This window comes from Sander lucioperca, chromosome 5, assembly GCF_008315115.2.
Source record: "Sander lucioperca isolate FBNREF2018 chromosome 5, SLUC_FBN_1.2, whole genome shotgun sequence".
Lineage (NCBI taxonomy): Eukaryota > Metazoa > Chordata > Actinopteri > Perciformes > Percidae > Sander > Sander lucioperca.
The window spans coordinates 44,151,457-44,174,686 of NC_050177.1; the positions used below are offsets into that span (position 1 = coordinate 44,151,457).

The 23,230-nt window shown below is 41.7% G+C and overlaps 2 protein-coding genes across 3 annotated transcripts; one reads left to right on the forward strand and one right to left on the reverse strand.

The window, feature by feature from the left end:
• LOC116039022 (E3 ubiquitin-protein ligase rnf152-B) lies at nt 1-3,435 on the reverse strand. The gene has a single exon (XM_031283776.2). The coding sequence runs from the start codon at nt 2,946-2,948 to the stop codon at nt 2,178-2,180; it is 771 nt and encodes a 256-aa protein (XP_031139636.1). The 5' UTR covers nt 2,949-3,435; the 3' UTR covers nt 1-2,177.
• Nucleotides 2,953-23,220, forward strand: sgpp2 (sphingosine-1-phosphate phosphatase 2). Of its 2 annotated transcripts, XM_031283603.2 has the most exons (6): nt 2,953-3,000; nt 9,896-10,328; nt 12,062-12,223; nt 19,035-19,214; nt 21,276-21,365; nt 22,004-23,220. In XM_031283603.2, exons 2-6 carry the CDS (start codon nt 10,107-10,109, stop codon nt 22,547-22,549), a joined length of 1,200 nt encoding a protein of 399 aa, XP_031139463.1. In that variant the 5' UTR covers nt 2,953-3,000; nt 9,896-10,106; the 3' UTR covers nt 22,550-23,220. The 2 variants fall into 2 exon arrangements, with proteins under 2 accessions (XP_031139463.1, XP_031139465.1); XM_031283605.2 differs by lacking the exons at nt 2,953-3,000; nt 9,896-10,328 and having other exon boundaries at nt 12,062-12,219.
• The last annotated feature ends 10 nt before the right edge of the window (nt 23,221-23,230 follow it).

The window sequence follows — 23,230 nt, forward strand, 5'->3', positions numbered from 1 at the left end:
TCATGGGTATTCATGTTTCCTTTATTACTGAAATGTGTTTATGTAAAACAGCACATAAATAACATTTCTCTGTGCAAATAATTTTGGTACTTTAACAACAACCACAGGTTCTCATAAAAACCAACAACATTTTCTAGGTCCTCTGAAATAAATACAATATGCGTCCATTTAACAAAGGTATACCCTGTTACTTGTGTCAAATAAGAGGGTGAAAGTGCATCATCTAAAAGTTGGAAAAAGGTTGAGCAGGATGATTGAAGCAAGCATGAATCAGATTGGGGAGTGTAAGAATCATGTTGAATAGTGCTTTTTGTATTTCTGCTTTTCCCCCCATGCAGTGCGATACCATGAGTGTGCAAGGGCAACACGTGTTTATAGGTTAAACCACGTTGGTGTCCAAATCATCTCCAAATTCTATACTAAATGCTGACAGGAATGTCAGGGAGCCAGAACACATGCAGACCATCACACACTTGTCAATATGAGGGTCTTACACTGCAACACAAATAAGGTATCACTTTTTGCCATATGCAAGAATAATAAATAATTGTATAGATTGTAGCAACGATTACATACACAGTATTTACCAACGGTTCACAGTAATGTTCATAGTAAGAAGTTTTCCCATTATAGGCCTTTTAAGTTTTAGCCTTTTTTTGATTACACTGTGTTCAAAGGTTAGTTCAGTGTTTCTGTTTTCAGACCCACAATGCATTTGAGGAAAAAGCCCATACAAACTGATTTAGGAAAATTAAATATTTGCATTGTGTTGGTGCAGGTACTGAAATAACACAAAGTGTTTATATCTTTCTTATAGGCCTCTTTCTATTCTCAGCCACAAAGCTCATGGGGCTCTTTCACTTTCCAGAAGTAATTATGACTCCTGACAATCTCAGAGGAACCAGAGTGACACCAAATATATCCTTTAATCAGTTTTTCACCGTGTCTGGCCCGGCTAAGAAACAGATACTTTAGATTCTCACACTTTGAAGAAAGAAAAGGAAAGTGGACTTTAGCCTGGATTATACCGGTTAAACACATTGCCTACTTGTAGTCATGGGTATCTATTCTGACCTTTCTTCGAAGCCAGATGCGAAGACCCACATTTTTCACAAGTATAAAAAGGTGCCGATTTGGGAGGCAGCTCCATGTTGGAAACCCTGCTTTAAACTTCCGTTGTGTAAATCATGTGACAGAAAGAGGAAATCCCTGCCGACACTCCAGCTGGACGCTGTCGGTGGCAGGAGGCCTGTGCATGATTTCATGATTTTGATCATGATTACAGTGAAGTTTTACTTCATTTAGCAACAAGGTGAGGCACACGAGTCAGGAGACAATGTCCCTTTGGTTAAAAAAAAAAAAAAAAAAAGTAGAAACAAAAAGGCCTTGACTTTTCAGGGGCCTTACATGCACAAAAGCAGCCAAAAATATGGTCAAAACCACAAGCTATCTCTTCGAATCCCTGGAAGAGGTGCAGTTTTCATATAGTGATAAAGGAAACAGTGCCATCAGAATAAGTTCAATGACAGGGGTTAGGAAGGTCTTCAGGAAAAACTTATGACACCTATTCAGTATACCACTCCACTTTTTGACTATTTACAGCTGGATTGTGGACATCACTTTTTTGTAACAGAGTGACATTTTGGAGGCTTCTCACATAAACATAAACAAGCCTCCATAAAAACCAAAATCCATCACCTGGAAAATCAGAAGTGAACATTACAAAGTATCTGTACAATACAACAGTGTGTTGTTGAGATATAAGAGTGGATCATCATGGGCAGTTACCATAGTGGCATATTCATATAATTTAGCAAGATAGGGTGGGGAGGGTATCAAACCCTGGAAATAAGCACTTCACATTCAGTCCTCAAACCACCAACCTCAGCTTAGACCAACAACAGGGGTCTAAGTATTGGACACGTTCACTTATTGAGATGCCCAGTCAGCTGGGCCTACTGTGAATTTAAGTAGGCTACACAACTTAAGGAAAAGATTATTAAGGATCATGTCGGCCTATTGCTCCAAACAACATGAAGGCCTTTGGGTGTTTGCTATCCTGATAAAAGGCCATTTTGGACAAGATGTATTCCTAGAAAAGGTAAAGGGAGGTATTATGTACACAATCACACATCCACAGTACAACATCTCCAGCAATAATCAGAGCCAGCAGCCTATCAGGCGTTTCTCCGGGAGTTACTGGTGGCGGATGACCGGCCTGTCTCATGGTCTGGCCTGTATTTGAGCCAGCAGATGAGCCATGTGACGACCACCGAGAACATGGCCAGGATGCTGGCAACCGACAAGCAAATGGGTCCCGCCGGCGAGGGAGGAATGCTATGACTGTGCACAAAGATTAGGCCCATGAACAGCAACACCAGCATGGACAGAAAGGAGAAGATCACGCAGACGCAGCCGGTGGTCAGTGCCACTCTCTTGCAGCTCTGGCAGCTGTCGTAGCGCACCGAGTCCTGGGAGAGGGTCGTGGCAGTGGACACGGTGGTGGACGGGGTCGCCTGGCTGACACTGGACGTCCCCGACGCTTCCTCCCGGCGGAGGGCGACCAGAGCTGGGTGCAGCGGGGGAGGGTACGGCGGCAGAGCGTCCTGAGGCAGGGGGTCCGAGTCGATGTAGAGCGGGAAATCCTCCGTCACCTTGGTGTTGTTGGGCAGGTTTTGTATCCGATAATCCGGCACAGGAGTCCGGTGGCGACAGACGGGGCAGCTGATGCGCCATGGCCGCTCCTCCCGAAGATGAAGCGTGTTCAGGCACTCCTCGCAGAACGTGTGCAGGCACTCGAGGATCTTTGGAGCCCGGCGGTCAAGGTCGAAATAATTGTAGCAGATTTTGCATTCGTACTCCTCGTAGGGAAACGCCGAGGGGGCCTCGCCGGGGGGTTCCGCTGCGTTTGATGCCAAATCTACCTCTGCCATGTCATCTTTCGCCATTCACATTCTCCGGTGAAAACAAAAGGAAGCTGGCGGACAGATGCTGATGACGGTACACGTCTCTCCTCCTCTCCCCCTCCTCTCCTCCCCGCTCATTGAAACGCCACCATCCCCGCAGATATATATTGTTGATTTGTTTTTATTATGGGATGGGCGTCTGCTACTCAGTCTAAACGACGATCGGGGTCCCGGTTAAATATATTTAAAAGCTCTCATTTCGTGTTCGGCTGAGTGGGGATAGGTGATGTAATGATGGCGACTCCGATGCGAGGGCTCATCCATCCAGAGAGAGAGAGAGAGAGAGAGAGAGAGAGAGAGAGAGAGAGAGAGCAAACTGTCGCCTGAAAGTCCCCGTTAGAGAGAGTGTGTATTGCTGTTTGTGTGTGCAATTACGTAGGCCTATATGCCAGGATGCGCTAATTTGGTCAACCGGGGGCGTCAATTCACTGTCAAAGATCATCTAGCAATGCTCCAAACAAACATAGGCCTTGTCTTACAACACAAGGGATTAAGTAGAACAATGTTGTTATTCAATCCATAGAAAAAGAGAAGATCTTAGTTTGATGATGGGAATTGGAATCATGTCAGAATCATTTGGAGTGTAGAGGCTGGCATCTCAGCATGGTGCAAATATTTCCTTAGGTCTACATGTTGTAGATCATGTTATGTGTGCACTGTAAACAGCATTTGTATTAGATATTGCTGATTTTGGGTTGTCTAAAAGCTTTTTATAAATCGTGTAAAAATCACTCAATGAACTCAATGAGCAAATGTGTGTGATCATATTGTGAAATATTCTTCAAACTGTACTCACAATATGTTCTGAAGCTGATAACTATGCATTCTTAGTGAGAGTTGTATTCATTCTATTTACATCACTGAGACCGTACTATCCGTGAACACATTAGTCCTGATTTGACTTGGGTCAGAGGCCTATGTCCCCTGCTTGATATATTACTGTATTATTATTATATGCAGCCTATAAGTGGTTAATGCACAGGGAAATATAGTTCTAAATTAAGGGGGTGAACACATTGCCACAGTCCCCTACTGTATAACGACAAATGTAGTGAGAGTAGATCCTTGAATTGTCATTCTGTCCAATTTGCAGAGTTTATGGTACAAATATGAATAAATCCCCTTTTTTTGACCCCTTGAGGACCTGCTGAGTGTCCCAGCCAAAAGTCCACTTTTAGAAAGCGTCCTCTAAATGTTGCTCTTTTGCAATTTCTTTAACAATTAGCAACCAATTACTGGATCTCTGTTGGTGGGAGATTAATAAGCGCTCCAACAGGAACAACGCTAGCGCCTAAAGCCTTCAACATTCAAGGTTGAATCTTCATTACCATGGTAATGATGATGATGATGATGATGATGATGATGATGATAGAGGAGGATCATATTTTAATAATGCAGTCATATTTTACCTAAAACATATGTTGTGCTTTGTGTCCAAAATGTTGAAAATGATAATTTACTGCAGAAGTGCAGAATGACCAGTACAGATAAAAGTTGCAACTAAGTTAAAGTGGCTATTTGTAACTTTCAGTTTGTGTTGATTCTAGTGGCCCCTTTGGACAAAAGCAGTAGTGTTTTTGCCACACCTGCTATCGTAAAGGTCTTTTCTTTACGGTGCTGTATTGCCCACTGCAGATTACTGAGTTAGTGTTACCGGGAGGTCATATAGTTACGATGAATGTTTTGCTCAGACAGATAATCATTAATTTACAATAAGAGAATAAGTTACAGATGCATCATTGTATTTCCAGTAGGGCTGTCAGCATTAACGCGTTAATCGCGATGCGATTAAGGGTCGAGCATAATGCGTTAATTTTTTTTAATCGTATTAATCGCATGCTGCCATTTATTAATTTATTTTCACTTCACTCGGCTTTGCGTCGTGCCTAACAGGCTACTATTTTGCCGTACTTCCTCGTAACACATCCTGCTGCTGCAGGAATAGCAACGCGGATTTCGGTGCCTCATTCCGGTGCCACTGATATGTCTGCACTTCTCTCTGATGCTCTGAAACAGACGTTACAGGCATCGCTGCACGTGACGCTAGTAAAGCTGTGCTTGATTAAAGAAATTCTTAGTCGACTAACACTTATTCAATTGTATCGACTAATCGATTAGTTGATTTAATCAACAGATCTGTAAATCTGAGTTTCTCTGCAAAGAGTCATGCAAAAGCACCACTTTAATTTAGTTTACCAGAGATGTGCTCATACGTTTCTTGGAAATAAGTCATTCAGCATGAAAAAAGCATAAAACATGACTAATCGACTAAAGAAATCTAAGTTGACTAAGACCAAAACGACCGATTAGTCGACTAATCGACTAAGAGGGAGCAGCCCTAGACGCTAGCTAACACTACACTCAACAGCAGCTAACGTTAGCCTACCGCTAGCTAGTAGCTGGATTAAACACGGTTACAATGCTGACAGCTAACGCTAAACAGTGTAAAGTTTGTCTGTATTTCACTGTAGAGGATTGTAACCATAGATATATATAAAGGCTAGATGTCTTACGGTGGAGTCTCTAACGTCATCACCGGCAGCCATCTTGTCACAGTCAAGCTTTCTTGCGGGCTTTGTGGTACCTGATGTAAGGTGAGTGATCTGCACGAACACAAATACTCTTATCTCGCTGAAATCTTGACGGATTTACAAATGGTTTGGTTTCTTACAAACGTTATTAACGTGGCTATAATTCTGGATGCTTGCACATGTTGAAATTGCAGCTTTTCTTTTCGAAAAAACGACTTAATCGTGCAGCATAGTTGTGTATCACTACTACTTGCGCAAGTTATCAAGTCTGAGGCCACAATCGAGCTGTTTTACTGACACCAATAACGATTTTATGATGACTAATCTTTTGTCTAAATTACAGTCTTTGTGGATGTGGTTGTAGTTATTAGCTGGCTAATAACAAGAAGCTGTGAGTGTGGTTGTAGTTATTAGCCTAGCTGGCTAATAACAAGAAGCTTTGAGTGAGACCTAGTAGCAACTAACGTTACAGTTTAGCATAGCTATGACATAATAGTATTACAAGATTGTTGTTGACCCAAGGCTTTTTAGAAGTTTGTTTACACAATCGCTGAATGTTTCTTTTGGACACCTTTTTATAACTAGTTTAGTGTGGTTGTCTTATTCTGAAGTACATACATGCATACATGATGCATACATGCACATGCATACATACAATTACCCCAAACATATGATAATTTAGGTGTGTATTTTTGTCGTTAATTAACTTACCGTTAATATTGAAAGAAGGAAAAAAGGGTTGGAAATGTTGACAATAATTTATATATCTGGGTACATTTCTCACGTTTTTAAGGTTTCCCAAAACCGGAAAGATGAGGAGGCAGTGGGAACTTGCTCTAAGAAGGGACGGTTTTGTTGCCTCTGACAGGACACTGCTCTGCAGTGAGAACTTCAGGAGTGAGGACTTTGACAGAATGGGGCAGAATGTCTGTCTTAAAGATGGTGTGGTGCCAACCATTTACAACTTTCCAGCTCATCTTTAAAGGGTATGTGTATCATTGACCAACAATAATTCAAGGTGTATAAGATTGATATATCAATATGTGATTAAATGTCACTTTAGTTTTTGTTACTGCAAGTTATATAATGTGTTTTTTATTACAGCACATTTTAGACACTCAAAACGTCTTTACTTACGTTTATTTTAGCTGGTAGCAACAAGAAGCACAACCACCTCTAGAAGAGCGGAAAACAACCTGCCAATGGACTTGTCTCAGGATGCACCTCAACCTGATGTTGTGAGTATTTGCATGTGGAATATCAAACAAATGAGAGCATCATATGGCTTATTATTTTAAATCCTTTATCTTGGTGGTACCCAGAAAGGTCTATGATGGTGTTAGTAGTCTAAGAGCCCAATATTATTTGAGGTGGTACTCTGTGTAAAAAGTTTGAGAACTACTGGCTATCTCACTTGCTCTGTCACTCATACACTTGAATGAATAAACATGTGTGAACATTGAAACTACACCCAGGGGTAGGCAACCTTTTCAATCAAAAGAGCCAACCCAGAGTTGGGACCAGCAAGCAGAGCTGCTGTCTGTATAAAATCCTCCTCTTCATGGTCAGGCCCCTTCATATCTTAAAGAGCTCATAGTACTCTATTACCTCTTTAGAACACTACATTCTCTGAATGCATGGCTACTTGTGGTTCCTATAGTCTCTTCAGTTACCAAGCTCCTCTCCTGTGGAACCAGCTTCCAGTTGTGGTTTGGGAGGGAGACACCCTCTCCACATTTGAGAGAAGTCTTAAGACGTTCCTCTTTGATAAAGCTTATAGTTAGGGCTGGATCAGGTGAGTCCTGAACCATCCCTTAGTTATGCTGCTATAGGCCTAGACTATCGGGGGATTTCCCATGGTGCACTGTCTCTTCCTCTCTCTCTCTCTCTCTTTCTGCACTCATTCATGTCCCATTAATGCATGTTACTAACTTCACTTCTTCCCCGGAGTTCTTGTGCTTTCTCGTCTCGCAGGTTCTCATGGATCCTAGTGGAGCCTCCTGCCATGGTCCTGCTTGACTGCCATTGCCAATACTGTTGTTGCTGTGCACCTGTCTGTCTGTCTCTCTCTCTCTCTCGCTGTCTCTCTTTCTCTCTCACCCCAACTGGTCGAGTCAGACGACCACCCACCTAGAGCCGAATGGTCTGTCCTAGGTTTCTGCCTCTTAACAGGCAGTTTTTCCTTGCCCTTGTCTCCAAAGTCTTGCTCATGGTGGTACTGTTGAGTCTCTGTAAATAATGTTATAAGGAGTTCGGTCTAGACCTGCTCTATTTGAAAAGTGTCCTGAGATAACTTTTTTTTTATGAATTGGCGCTATACAAATAAAATTGAATGAATTAATTGAATTGAATTTTTTGAATTTTTTATCTCTATCCTCCATGTGTATACCTCCACAGTAGTGTAGTTCTCTCTACAGGGTGGGTATTTCAACATGCAGCATTTCTTTATGTATATTTGTAAAGGGAAATCTTGTACCTATTTTTTATTGCAAATAAATGTCACTTTTATAATAGTTTAAACTTGTTTAAAATAAACATGTAATAATTCAAATTATTTTATTATATTAGTAATATACATATAAAAGTATATATTAGTAATATACATATATACATAAAAGTGTGTATATATATATATGAGTTTTAGTAGCCTATATATTGATTTAACATAAATACCTTGTGCTTGTGTATATTCATTGCACCTATATTTTCTGTTTGTTATTTTCATATGGAAATCCATGGTTATAATTATTCATAAGTATGCAGTGTCATAACTACATCTCTGACGTTTATAACAAACCAAACCGTTTAAAAATCGGTAGAAAATTGAGCAAGTTATGCTTATTTAAAAAGTACATGCACCATTAAAACACAATGTTACGAGTGAGCGAGCTGACTGTGGCAAGATGGCCGCCAGGTGCGGACGTCGACCTCCATTGGCCAGCAGCGCGGACGAGACATCTAGCCTTTATATATATCTATGATTGTAACAATCTGCAGCTGCTGTTGTCGGAAAAACACAGACGATGCGTTCAATGAAACTGGTAATTTACAGCCTCGTGGTGCATTCAAAGTTGTTGTTAAATTTAAATGTGTGACTAGATTAAATATATAATAAACAAATACAAATCTTAAAATCAAGTTCATAAAGTCACTTTCTTTGCATTCATTTGATTCCCAATCAAGATACACTGGGAAGAATGGCTTTCCATTGTTAATATGTACTTAAAAACAGTTCTGAAATGCAAAATAATAGAATTTTAATCATGTGATAAAACATGCGATTAATCGCGATTAACTATAGAAATTCAACGATTAATCGCGATTAAGAAAATTTAATCGTTTGACAGCCCTAATTTCCAGTGTTGCATACGGTAACTTAGCCTACTTTGGATGTATCGTGAGCTAAACCGGGTATCACTGTCACTGTGTCACGAGCCAAAGCATTAAGAGATTGTTGTAGCAACCAACATAGTAATAACTTAGATTTATATAGAGCATTTCATGAAACCTAAGGATGCTTTACACAACTACAGGGTGACAAGGGAAAAGAAAATAGTAGGCCAACACAAACACGGACTGAAAGGAATAAAAAGTCAACCACATTGCGCAATCTAAAGTTATTTTATAATTCCAATTATTAAATTTGAGGTTGATTTTGAATAATTTAAAATCCCGTAATTGTCTCCATCAATTGAAAGCCCGACTCAGGTTTTTACACGTTGTCTTTCACTTGTCCTTTAAGCTTTTAGTTGTTCTTCATTTAATTTCCTTCTTTCCTGTGATGACCCTGCCCCAGTATCAGCCATAACTACAACAGATAACTTCTAAAATAAAATTAAAATACAATTAAGCTATATAAAGAAATCTCCTGGTACCTTTTACCTGACTGGATACAGTAACACAGGCTTTTCCGGTGTTACAAGGAAATCTGTGACCTTTGAGAATGTGTGCTCTGAAGCGCTGTCTACCTGCCCTAAATCATTTTGTGACTTTGTGGGAAAAATCGGACCATGTAAAGACATTAATAAAAACTATATACAAATAGCGTTCTTTTCACTGTTAGTGTTGTTTGCTGTTACAGGTCATTTATGATCATCAGATGGAACATTACACAGTTTCAGAAACATCTAAAAGTTACATATAGTCACTTTAACTAGGCTATCTACTTTGGCTGTGTATGGTCAGTTATCAATATTTCTATGTCATAACTCATACAATATAATTGAATCCCACAGCAGCCTGGTTGTGGACCACTGAGCTGCCTTCTTACTTATATCCCTAACTTTATAGCTACATTGCTTATAGTTCTTCTCAGCAATATAAAGATTGACCTGACACATTGGATACAGGCTACAATAAATCTAACTTCCGCTCGCTGTAAATACTTTGTGATTACAGCTGAACCAGCCCAGTATAGTCAGACAAACTTACTACTACTCAAGACAACCTCGGTCTAGCCCCGCCCCACTGCGCACACCTGTGGCGCACAGCAGCCGCACCTGTACGGAGCCAGCTGCGCCCTGCCTAGGCAAATATCACCTTCCATTACTTCTCCTGCTCAGAACATCCACGGTATCCTGTTCCTGCACTTCTGTCTCTTTCACCTGACATGTCGAAGCTCCTGACTTACCTCCATGACTCGGAGCTCGTGGCCCGGTTCCAGAGACGCTGCGGACTCTTCCTGGTCGAAGCCGCGCATCACAGCCGAGTGAGGTTGAGCGCTCCGAGTGGAACCCCGGTCCATGCCGACGTACCACGTGGACAGCTGAAGGGAAGATGGGACCACCAGGATAATAATTCAAACTACAAGGAGAATGGATGTGCTGTTGCTGTAAGTCGACTACTGCGAAAATGTGGTATTCTCATATAGGCCTAAATGCATTGAACCCTACAACGTAATTTTAATTCTAAATGGAAACCAAAATGCTATTGCAGTAAGTATATAGGGTATTTGCATTTGATTTCCACAGCGTGTGAGATTAATTTAAAAGGAATAAATGGACAAACCTTTGGTAATATAGCTTTGATTTACATGGAATTCTTGAAACTTAGGAAGAGTTAAAACACACCCCAGGTTTACAGTGTAAATAACATGGCCTAATAAACTGACTGGCTTTTCTCGTTTGTCTGGGTGTCTCCCTCAGCCACAAGATCCTCAGCTGTGTGGGATGTTTACGTTCTTCTGTTGCCTCAGCAGCATGCTACATCTACACTAATAGGCTTTTTTGTTTAAAAATGCATATCTTTTGGTATATTTACACCTGGCGTCCACTCTACTCCGCTGTTTTAGAGCCCCTAAAACGGAGACATTTAAAAAACACTGCTAACCCTGTTTGAGTTGAAAAAAATACTTTTCGCCACTGTTGTTCTTTCTCCATAGGTGACTGAATCTATTAACTCGGTAGGCCAACCAACGACCGAACGTCCGATTGAACCGACTTGCGTAAATGAGGCGGTTGTCCCATCACTATTATACCGGCACGCATGCGCATGCCCAGTATAATGCGAATGGTCATGTGATATGCGTGGTCAGACGTGTTAATATGGATGGAAATCATTTCCAAAATGGAGCGGTTTTATTATAGGCTACATGCTACGGAGCTTTCGCTTGTGTGGACAGAGATCATTTTTGTTTCAAAATGCCGTTTTAAAATGAAAACGTAGTAGTGTGGATGTGACTCCCTTTCCGTATGCAAACAATGTATTTAGGTTGTTGTAAGGTGAAGATGAACACAGTCAAATTACTTTCTGGAGGACTTTAGGATCACTTGATAATGTGCAGTAAATGGAGCTCCTATATGGTGGTGTTTAGCATGGACATTGTTTTATATTAATTAATCCACAAAGGGTAATAAGCTATTTATTTCTTACAATACTTACAATATTAAGAAGTTCCAATAGCTGCAAAAATAATCCTGTATATTACAAACAAAAAGCTAATCTAAATGGTGTAAGTTAAGCAAATATACATGTAGAAACTATGACATTATTTAGATGGATACGTTTTAAAGTCTTATGGGCACTGCAGTTTACTCATTATGAGGATTACTTAGCCTGTACAAACTGTTGTATAATGTCTTTTATGGCTCTGGAAGAGCTTTGTGAACCCTGATGATGTCATAATGATGTCATCAGGGTTATCTTAGGTTGGGCTTGCAACTACAGAATGTCTGCTTTACAAACCAGAGGTGTGAGGTTTAAAAGAAGTGGGCATTTATGAGGCAGGGGCATCCAATGAAAGATGCCAATCCGTTGAATTATGGGAAATGTAGGATCCAGCATTTTTGGAACTTGCATGCATAGAAACTAACGTCTGCCTCTGCTGCAACGACATTGGACCACTCTTTTTCTAATTTGTCTCTTGGGAGTCCCCTAACTCGTGGAAGTGCAATACTAAATTTGGCTTAGTATTTGTTCATGTGCTACTTCAACCACTTGAATAGAGAAATTCAATACATTTTGACCTGCTGGATAGATGTAATCTGATGTGATACCATTCCAGGAGCCATCTTTAGGCACCTGGCCCTATTGTATTTTGTGTTAATCTGTGTTTATTCCCTGCAGGGCTGCAGCAGGCCTCAGTATGAGGTGAGGAACTGGCTTTTGCACTTTCTCTTCCTGTTCTCTGCAGGCCTGGGGCATGAAATCTTCTACATCACCTGTCTGCCCTGCATACACTGGAGCCTGGACCCATTCCTGTGCCGACGCCTGGTCAACATGTGGTGTGTAAGTCACAGCTAGAGAGAAAATGTGTGTTTACTTCAGTCTCCTTCTTCGTCAGTCTGATTTCGGTTCGTTCCACAAAGCCACCTCTCTTTTCTCTCTGCTCTTCATCTCACTCTATTCACCTTTCAACCTCTTTTCATCCTTCTCCCCCTTTCAGTGACCTGTCTCTGACACCACCATGTTCATATATCCCCAGGCCTGACATGGTGAGAGGCCGCACGTGGGGACACATTAGTGGAAAAAGACTAGGCTAGGATATCCCCTTTTAGATGTTTATTCTGACAGAATCCAGCACATTACAACAAGAGAGCCTAAAAAATGCCAAATGTAATCCCAGAAGGGAGGGTACTGGCGTTTGTGGGGCAGACGGAGCATTCCCTGCCTAGAACCGGGTCCACCAGAAGGAGTGTATTTGACACTTCTATAGACACACAGTCAGCCATACACCCTCACTCCCGCACTGTGTGAGATGGGCAGTGTGTTTTTGTGCCCTTTGTGTCCCCGCCCCGAGCGCTTGGTGGGTGCCCTGTGTCTGAACCCCTTGTTTGGCCCCCAGGGGAAGAGACACTATTCTTCTGGCATCCTGGTTTCACCAGGCCCTTGTGTGAACTCCTTCTAAACTCACATAAACACCAACACACACAGATGCTCACACTCCCCGCCTCGCTTGCTAAAGACACTTATTGCCCTCCCTCTAGTTAGACATTACTAGCTGTTCTCTGTGTTCTCCTCCCCCTAGTCTACCAGCAGAGTGTTTTATTGGCCTCATCAGCACGCTGAGCTTTCTCTCTCTGGACCAAACATTTGGTCTGTCAGCCCTCGGGGCGCATCACCCGGCACTCCTAACTTTAACAGCACCCTGCCATTGTGCTGGTGGAGTTATCTAAGGTTCATGGAGGGCTGCACACTCTCTCTCTTTCTCTCTCTCCTCTGTCTCTGTCCCACACTCAAAACTGGCAACTCATGCCAATGTTTGAAGTGCATCCATGCAAATTAAAACTTGTATGCATGAGCAAACACATTACAGGTCCATAACTGACTGACAAACACACACACACACACACACACACACACACACACACACACACTCACACACTCAGACACCTTGTGTGTCCTTCACTATTCTCTGTTGCCTTACTTGCAGGGTGCCTTTGGTTGACTTAGAAAACACTAACTGTCACTAACCATATGGTCATGAATTACATTGCCGTGTTGTATGGTATTATTGTAGCATAGTGGTATGCAAATCATGAACCTACTGTGCTATTTGGAATATCAAAAAGCTCAAGTTGTACATAGAGGGCATGCACTATGATGTGGATAATGTTTAGAAAGGAACTGCATGTTAAGTTTTTTCACATTCAATGACCAAGCTCATTCTGTTTCCAGGAGACAAAACCTTTTCAGCTATATGGCCTTAGTCCTGGATCAGCCATCAGTGATAAAGGCTGGACATCAGAATTTGTCTTTCTGTGAATTAAAAGACACTGCCAGTGGGATCCTGTCCTGTCATCACTACAAGGAAACAGTGGTCGATGTGGCATAATAACTACATTTTTCTGCCACAAAGTGCTTGAAAATAACCATGACAAAAAATAACCATTGACAAAAATGATTAACAAGCCATGAGCTAAAGATTATATTAGTATAGTGTTAATGGAGCTTGCTACAGTACATTCAAGAGCAAATGAAGAAAGACTAGCCAGAGATGTTACATTGTAGCAAACTAAAATATTTCAAGCATCAGCGATGTAACTTTTGGAATGAACATTTTGTTCCTGGGAATAGCCTGGTCCCAAAAAGCTAGTTGGTAGCAAATCACCCGTACACTCTAGCATTGTTAGGGGATGCAACTACATCATGGCAAGTGTATTGCTCAGGGCCCAAGGAAGCACAGTGTTGAGTGTGAAGTTGTTTGGATGAGCGGTTCTCAAGAAAGCTGCAAGCAGCAATACCAGAGGCCAAGTAATCGTCCTGTTCCAAACCGGTACGTTTTGAACAGGCACTGCACTGGTAAAAGGAAATGTACCATGACAGTAGACTTGTTGTTCTACACAGGGCTGGACTGGGACAAAAAATCGGCCCTGGCATTTTTGGCCCAGGCGGCCCACACCCACCGTGATTGGTCAGACACATTCCCTGCAGACAGTCCTCTTAAAATATGCGTGCATTCTATGATATGAGTGTTCTGCGTTCATGTAATAGTTTTGGATCCTTCAAGAGGGGTCTCAAGACTTATTTGTTGATCTTACACTTAAATAATTAATTCATTCTTAGAGTTATGATTTGTATATTTATGGTATTTGTTTATTTATTTTTTTATTATTGATTTTTGATATTGTATTACCATTATTGTTATTATTACTATTTTGCTTAATATTGGCTTAGCAACTTTTAAAAACTGTTTACTGTTAATTTTAACTATTGTAAGATTCATATTTTGTCGCTTTGGACAAAAGTGTCTGCTAAATACAATAACCATAACCATAACCCTTCCCAAAAGCTACAATAAAGCTGAGAGTAGTATATGCCCTGGAAAAGAGCACCAATACAAGAGAAGCTAATTAAGCAATTCAAGGAACACTGATGCTTGTATCAACACTGATTTTATAGATCACACAGACTTTTCAGCTACCCAACAGGCCAACCGCTAGCATTTTCAATGTAAGCTTAAACAGTTAGGTTACCTGAGAGCCACTCACTTTAATGTTACAGCCAAACTGCTTGTTGTCGTTATGATGTGAGGTGCACATAACGCACGCACACATACACACACACACACACACACACACACACACAGGTTTGTGGCACTATCTTTGTGGGGACCCGTCATTGACCTAATGCATTCCCTAGCCCCTTACCATAACCTAATTCTATCCCTAATTCTACAACCAAGTCTTAACCCTCCAGCATTTTGGCCCCACGAATATAGTTAAACAAGCCCACACACACACACACACACACACACACACACACACACACACACACAGCCTCCCTCCCTTCCCTCCCTTCCTGAGAGTCCCTGTTAATGATGTGCCTACTCCTTACCACGTCGTCATCTACTCTCTCTTCCATCTTTTCCTCACTCGCTCCCATGGCCCTGTCATGGTCACTCTCCTCCTGATCAGCTTCTTCCCTGTCATGATGTTGTTTCTGCTTCTCTGTATAGCCAGCCACCTCTCCTCCTTCCTCGACTTCAGGTAATGCCCCAAACATGTCAGAAATGTTGGCACATTTTGAGGCATCCGCCTGTAGATTCTTAATCTTTTTATCCCGTAATTTCTCTGTACCTCCCTCGCGCTTTGGTGGTCGTTTGTCCATTTTAACGTGGATGCTAAACTTCCAGCATAAGCATAACTATTACAGCTCGTGTCTCAGGGCCGGGAGTGGGGAATCCAATCCTGGATTTGATTGAAAAAAAAAAAAAAAAAGGCCTATAAATTATATCGGCGATTCGGCCCAAAAGTGTGTCGGCCCACCGGGAAAATGCCTGGTATGCCAGATGGCCAGTCCAGCCCTGGTTCTACACATTCAGAGTGCTTGAAAACCATTTGCTGTAAATTAATTATTTTGTGTTTGTATTAATGGATAAGTGAATGCCCACTCAGCAAAACAAGAAATGTACAAAACTCTGCAAAAGCAATATTCTAAGAAATATATGCAAGTTTCAAGAACACAAGAGACTTGTAAGTCAATGAGCAGTCCAGTGAAGGCTGAGCACAACTTTAAAACTGGACCCAGAAGAAATTGTCCTGCCTCATTAAGGCTATCTCAGTAAATTGAAGGAACCATGCTGTGAGGATTTGGCATATTGGCTCCACAGTCAAAATATGGAGGAACTCTTTCATATCTGCAGAAAATACTTCTTGGTTCAAGAGAGCAGGCAGCAGCATGATTCCCAAAATACCTATTGCACAAATGGACCTCTATTATGTTTGAGATGACCAAGCCATAACAATAAAGGCTTTTTAATGTTTCTAAAGAGAGTGCCTTGGAGTTTCCTGAGTTTTGCTATCTATTATGTTATGAGTTCTACAGTCAGTAAAGTTAAACTTCCAGTGGCTTTACAGTTAAAAACTAAGATCTTTATAAAAGCAAAATGTGTTGTATTCTCAGATAGTTACTGTTTTGTGTGCACAGATAATTTGGATGTCACTGAGAATTGACCCTAAGAGTTTAATTTATTATCACCATCAGTGTTGGGGAGTAGCTTTCCAAAATCTATGTTATCAACATAACTTTATTTTCAAGTACCTTGGTGGCCATTGGGCTGTTACGCATCACAAAAATATGAACTAGTAACCAAATCAGTAGTAACAATTAGTAGCAATTAGTAACCTATTTATCATGTCGCTGTGGGGCAAAACAAACATAGTGTGTGTTTTCTCCATACAAACAGTGACCTGTAGCCCCTCTTCCCTAAACACACACACACACACTCTCTCTCTCTCTCTCTCTCTCTCTCTCTCTCTCTCTCTCTCTCTCTCTTTCTCTGAGCCACATGTTGACAGATCAAAGTCCAAAGCCGCACTGGCCTCGATCAATACACTTATTCACGAGAAAACACACCCAGGCACAACTATCTGTCTGTGTGTGTGTCTTGACCTGTCTTTAACTCTTCCCTTAATCTGACCAGGCTGTCTCTGGGTCAGTCCTTTTGATGTGACTTGTACAAAGACACCAATGAGACACTGGCTCATGAGGCAGTTGAATATGTTTGTGGTGATGGTGTGCAGGGGGTGGGACGAGGGTATCGTATCATGCAAGCACTTGAACTGTTCATTGTGTGAAGGCCGAGGGGGGAGCACAGTCAGTGGATGAATACAGTCATGGTGAATGGATGGGGTCAGACGTGCTACATGAGTTCACCATTGCTTGTCCTCTGTTTATTGTCCACTTCATGGTGCCAATTATTCTGGCTGGGTGCATGTGTGTAGGTCGGCTACAGTCTAGGTAGATGCAAATATTGGAATAACAAACTTTATATTCATGCAGTACCAGTGGAGCAGGATAGATGAAAAACGATTTAGCTTTTGGAAAGAACAAGACACTGTTGTTGTAAGGATTAATCTCATTCTCTCCTTTTATTTATGTTCATTTAGCATACTGTCTCTTAACCTATAAAAGTATGTGGACATACATATACTTTTGCACCTTTTAAAGGGACAGTTCACCCGAAAATCAAAAATACATATTTGTCCTCTTACCTGCAGTGCTATTTATCAATTTAGATTGTTTTGGTGTGAGTTGCCTAGTGTTGAGTCGGCTACGCACAACAGTAAGCATGATCGGTCAGCGTACAGTAAAAGTCTGTGTTACCTTGTTTGACAGAAATCTACATGCATTTGCCTGTTATTTCTGACAATTTGATAAACAAAAATGTTGATTACGCTTAAGTAAGTACAACCCCAATCAACAAAACTGCTTTAAAAAAATATATTAATATGTAAATACCACCGTTAAAATCACTGGGAGAGTCCGACAAAGCCAGACTCTGGACGGAAAAACTGAGATAAGCGCTCAAAGAGGATTTTAATTACTATTTTTTTCTCACAATTCTTATCATTTTGGCGCTGGTGATTTTCCTTTGGGGCTGGCTAAAACCTCTTTGGGGGGTGCCAAAAAATTCCTCAATGCCGGAAAAACTCTGACAATGTAATAATCCGTTTTAAAAAAAGCTGTTCTGGTGTTCACATATTTTGGGCCGTTTTGTGTACTTCATCTCTTCCTCTGTCACTGTCTGCCCCTCTCTATCTGTGTGCCTTATATGTCTTCAAGTTGCTGCACTAACAGCGATCAGCAAACGTACTTTAATATCTGATTTGCCATGGTAACAACTAGCATTTCTTGATTACAGTGTCAGTAGAGATGGTAATAACAACCTCTCTATTCTCTCCCTTAAACACACACATAAGTATCCTGCTTGCTCTCTGTGCGCTGCCTCCCTGCTCCTCGCTTAGACAGCCATTCATTAAATATACAAGGCAAAGCTTTAAATAAACCTGGAGCTGGAGCAGGCTGCCCCTTCGAGGGCCGCTGGGGATCTCATGAAAGAGAATAGGCAGCACATTTGGCAGGACACACACACACACACACCAATACCTACTGTATACACCACCACTACACACAAACACCTTGTCATTCTGTCAAGAGCTCTCTGTCTGACCCCGCCAGCTGAAGACGCTGTGTCAGCAAATCCTTTCTTCAACTCTCAGTTCCTCACAATAGATTTAGTTTCTGTATGACTGCAGCATATGCACTTCATACCAGGGTGGGTCTCCACTCTTGTGCAGTTCTTTTTTTTGTGGCGTAGGAATGGTGATTACTTATTCATAAGACTGTGTGGTTAGTTTTAGAGCATAGCCTGATCAGGCTTTTGCTTCCTCTACTCATTACTTTATTATCATCTTCCTCCATCTCTAATTTCAGATTTTGTAGTCCGCACACTGCAGCATTCTTCTGTAGTCATTTTGGCTATTTAATTGTGATGATGCTGTAGACTTTCAGGTATTGATGATGAAGCCAACAATACCATTTTAAATTCTCTGCATTCTTTAAATACATTAATGTTGCAACAGAAATATACCTACATACATATTGGTTCCAATAGGCACTTCAAAGAGCAAGATTGTTTCACACTTTATTTAAACTTTTTATTTCAACAGAATTCATGTAAACAAGTGTGAAATTTGATCAAAAATGTTGAATATTTCTATTTCTAAAAATGATATGTCGACATTGATAAAACATTAAAAATAAACATCTGAATATAATTAAATATATTTGGTGGGACCCCTGCTTCCTCTCACAGTTGGTGATGTACATCGGCCAGGTGATGAAAGATACGCTGAAGCTGCCTCGCCCTCTCTCCCCCCCCGTGGTCAAGCTGGAGACACGTGTTGATGCCGAATACGGGCTGCCCTCCACCCACGCCATGGCCGCCACCGCCATCTCCTTCACCGTTTTACTAAGCGCTCCGTCCAGGATACAGGTGAGCGTCACTGCAAGCTATGATTACATGCAGTAAACCGGCACAAAAGTACCCTTGGCAGTTGTGAGCTACAGCACTTAGTCACAAATATGAAATTGCTTAATAATGTAGTGTATTTTATTATGGTCTGTGAGACGCTTTCATCTGCATCTCGCACTCTCTTTCTCAGCAAATGGAGCTGGCTTGGGTCCATAACAGGTCACACACTGTTACACACACTCTTGCCAAAAGTCAAAAATGTATTTTCCTGCTCAAATTCTTAAATGATTTGTTCATTTTGTCTTACTTTCAAAATCTAAATACATAATTTCTACCGTGATTGTGGAAACACAATACCATTATTGCCCCATGATATGTGTCAGGATTGTAATCAATAATAACCAAGTTAGATGGTATATGAGCAACTTCAACAAGCTACAACATCACTCTGATATTTAGAGATGGCGATAACCATTACTGTACATTGTTTCTTAATTGGCAACTGTGATATTATTACTGAAACTGTGATAGTCGATGGTTACCTGACTCATCCCTATAAAAAAGATAATACCGCCATTGCTGACAGCAAATGATGTACTTAAACCCCATTAGAGCTATGAAACATAGGATAAGTGGATGTTGACCTGTAGTTATGACGATAGGTATCTCATTAACAGTTCTATTAAAATGCCATTGCAATTTATGCAATCCTTTTAAAATTAGCCGAGGCACCAGTCAGTGTTTAATCAGTCGATCCATATGAACAGTTTGAGGCAGTGGGAGCCTGTGGATGGCAGCCAGCTCACTGGTAGCTGACTGGGATGAAGGGAGTGGCCCCGCTGTCCATCACCGAGTCTTGACTGAGCTGTTGGACAATGGGCAGGGAGGGGCGGGGCCAGCAGTCACCATCAGTCACCGTCAGCCACATCCGTCGAGCCGCTGTTTGGTCTCCTGATGGACTCGACTGAGTCAATGACTGTCAGTCCACGTCTCCTCCTCCTCCTCCTCCTCCTCCTGACTCTTCCCCTCTTTATCTCTTCCACTCGACTGCCAAGTCAATAAAACACTCAGTGGCTCAATCATAGGCTGTCTTTGTAAAGCACTGTGTTTTAATGAAGAATTGAGCGAATGCTGAATCCTTCAGTAAGTAGTTTACAGCCTCGGCAGCTGTCAGCCTGATTTATGGTCACATAATTTCAGCTATTTGCCTCAAGTTTCTTGCAGTGCCGTTCTCAAGGTCCGAGAGATCATCTCTTCAACCCCCAGAAACCCTATGTACAGTAGAACACTTAACTGTGACTTGAAATTCCTCAAGGATTCCCCTGAAAGAAAAGAAAACATGCATTGCTATAGATGAGTAGCGGGCTGTTGCAGAGGCTCCTGAAGCCACAAGGCCTCGGGGCAGCTCACCCAGTTCCCGGCGCAGGTCGGAGGTCACGACAGTCAATCACAGAGTGACCCCCTCCTGTCCCTGGCATCCTTTGTGGCCATTCAAAAAAACCTCTCTTCATGAACTACCAGTGAATAGGCTTCCAGCTGCAAAAGACAGGAAAAGACAGAAGGGAAAAAAAGGCGGAGAGGAGGGGGGCACAGGAGGGGAGGGTGTAGGAGGTGAATGAATACACAAGGCCTCTCTTCTCACTGTTATTGAAATGGAGGGGAGAACAAAACCTGCCGCCATAGGTAAAGGAAGGAGGGGTGAAAGGATGGAGAGACAGTAGCGGAATAAAGGAGCAGTGACTTGATGACGGGCAGTACGTCAACCCGGCAGAATGGACAGAGTGGCAGAGAGAGGACTTACACGTCGCCATTAAGAGGATGACGAATGGATGATTTGATCACAAACTTACAGGAAAAAAGAGGAAGAAGGTTAAAAAAAATGACAAATGTGTATTCACAGAGGAATGTTAGGGATTTTAGGGACGTGACACATACCATTCTACTTTCACAGATTGTATCATCCTAATCAGGGAGTGGTGTTTGTCATTGTGTGTGTGTGTGTGTGTGTGTGTGTGTGTAAGGTAGCTTCATACCAGACGCTGTGATGGTTTGTGATCTTAAGTGTGTGTTTCTGTGTCACAGTTTCAGTTCGAGGTGGGTCTGCTGATCGCACTGACGCTGTCGTCTTTGGTGTGTCTGAGCCGCCTCTACACAGGCATGCACTCAGTTTTGGTATGCTAGTCCTTACCTACACACACACACACACACACACACACACACATATATGCATAAAACATTCAAGCTCAACTCAGGTTTCATAATTCATATGTGTCTGGTTAAACTGTCTGGCTTAAGCTTTGAACCAATACTCTACTAAAATACTATACTAATTCAGCAGGCACTGTGTGACACAATGTTCCCTTTATTTCATGTACAAACCTTGACGCCATAATGTGAAGTTATGTTATTAAATCAGTTATGTTTAAGTACACATTTATCAGGGCAACCTCATAATTAAAAGATTTTTTTTTCTGAATATACAAAATATAATAGTGTGATATTTTGGGAAATGTGCTTATTCACTTTCTTGCTGTGAGTCAGATGAGAAGTTTAATACCACTCTTAAATCTGTCGGTTAACACGAGGCTAAAGCCAGCAGCCAGATAGCGCAGCTTAGCACAAAGACTGTAAACGGGGAAACAGCCAGCCTGGCTCTGTCCGGAGGTACCAAAATCCACCTACCAGCACCTCTGAAGCTCACTAAATAACACATGTATGAGTGTTAATTGATCTTGTCGTCTAACTCACGTGTATTTTGACCTATTGCTTAAAGCGCTCCTGGTAAAATATTGTCATTATTCTGCTTTCAGGATGTGATCTGTGGCGCTTTAATCTCAGCTATCATCATGTTCCTCACCTACCCATATTGGGAAACCTTTGACCGTTTCCAGCTCACCAGCCACATCTCCCCCATCGCGGCATTGACACTGCCCCTCTTCCTCAGTTACACATACCCTGAGCTGGACCATTACAGCACTACACGGGGGGATACCACCACCATTCTAGGAGTAGGGGCCGGGTGCTCTGTGGGATACTGGGTGAATGAGCAGCTAGGGCAGACTTTTGAACCCCAGGGGTTGCTACCTGTACCCCTACCCACACTGACAGCACATGCACTGGCATTAGGTGCTGCCCGCTTCATTGTGGGAGTTTTAGCATTAGTGGGAACTCGGCGTATTATGAAAACACTGAGCCTGCAGGTGTTGTATTTGTGGTACAGAGTGGCAAAAAATGACGACAGTGCCAGGAGGAGAAGAGAGATTGAAGTGCCGTATAAGTTTTCCACATACACAGCTGTTGGACTTGTCAATTCTATATTGGTCAATAAAGTATTCATTCTACTGGGACTACTGTGACCTATTAACACAAGACTGCTGTATAATTATCTGAACTTGCCATAACAAAAATGTACCTCATATTTATTTCAATGTGTATCAAATTACCTTTTGTTAACTCTTATACAATGAGCTTCAGCTGGGAATAATTCACAAGTGTACTTGTAAATGAGCTGAAAGCAAATAAATATTTTGCTCACATAGCAATGTCGTTTTTATGACTTCCCAGTTTGATCATTATTTGGAGCGTTGTGTATTACAGAAGCAACAAATAGCAAAAAAATGTCCACACGCCAAGTTCCCGGTTACCCCACCTTGAGCCAGACATGCACATATCAGTCAGGATAATCCTGTCAAAATCAGTTTAACTGAAACTTGGCAAATTAATTTCAACGGCACACGTCTCCCCCCCCCCCTCCTTAGTCTTATTACTTGGCAGGTTAGAACAGGCCATCTGCTACACCATATGGGCCTGGTTATTGTATGTTCAGGAGCAGTGTAGTAATGAAAGAGTTAACCTCCCTTTGCTACAGTAGAGTTTGAAGGAATGCTGGAGAACCTGTCAGACTTAATTTACAAGACAGCTTGTTATCCGGCACAGCTCAGTTTCATACTGGCTGCAACAATTTCTCCTTGAATTGACAGTGAACATCAACATAAACAGTGGAAGTCTGTGTAATGAACCTGTGCCTCTAACAACGT

What these genes read in the sequence shown, in the direction of transcription:
- LOC116039022 (XM_031283776.2), bottom strand. Translation starts at nt 2,948, where the DNA reads ATGGCGAAAGATGACATGGCAGAGGTAGATTTGGCATCAAACGCAGCG.
- sgpp2 (XM_031283603.2), top strand. Translation starts at nt 10,107, where the DNA reads ATGTCGAAGCTCCTGACTTACCTCCATGACTCGGAGCTCGTGGCCCGG. An exon ending in GCCTGGTCAACATGTGGTGT is followed by an intron (nt 12,224 to 19,034) that starts GTAAGTCACAGC and finishes TTCCTCTCACAG; the next exon opens with TTGGTGATGTACATCGGCCA. An exon ending in GCGCTCCGTCCAGGATACAG is followed by an intron (nt 19,215 to 21,275) that starts GTGAGCGTCACT and finishes TCTGTGTCACAG; the next exon opens with TTTCAGTTCGAGGTGGGTCT.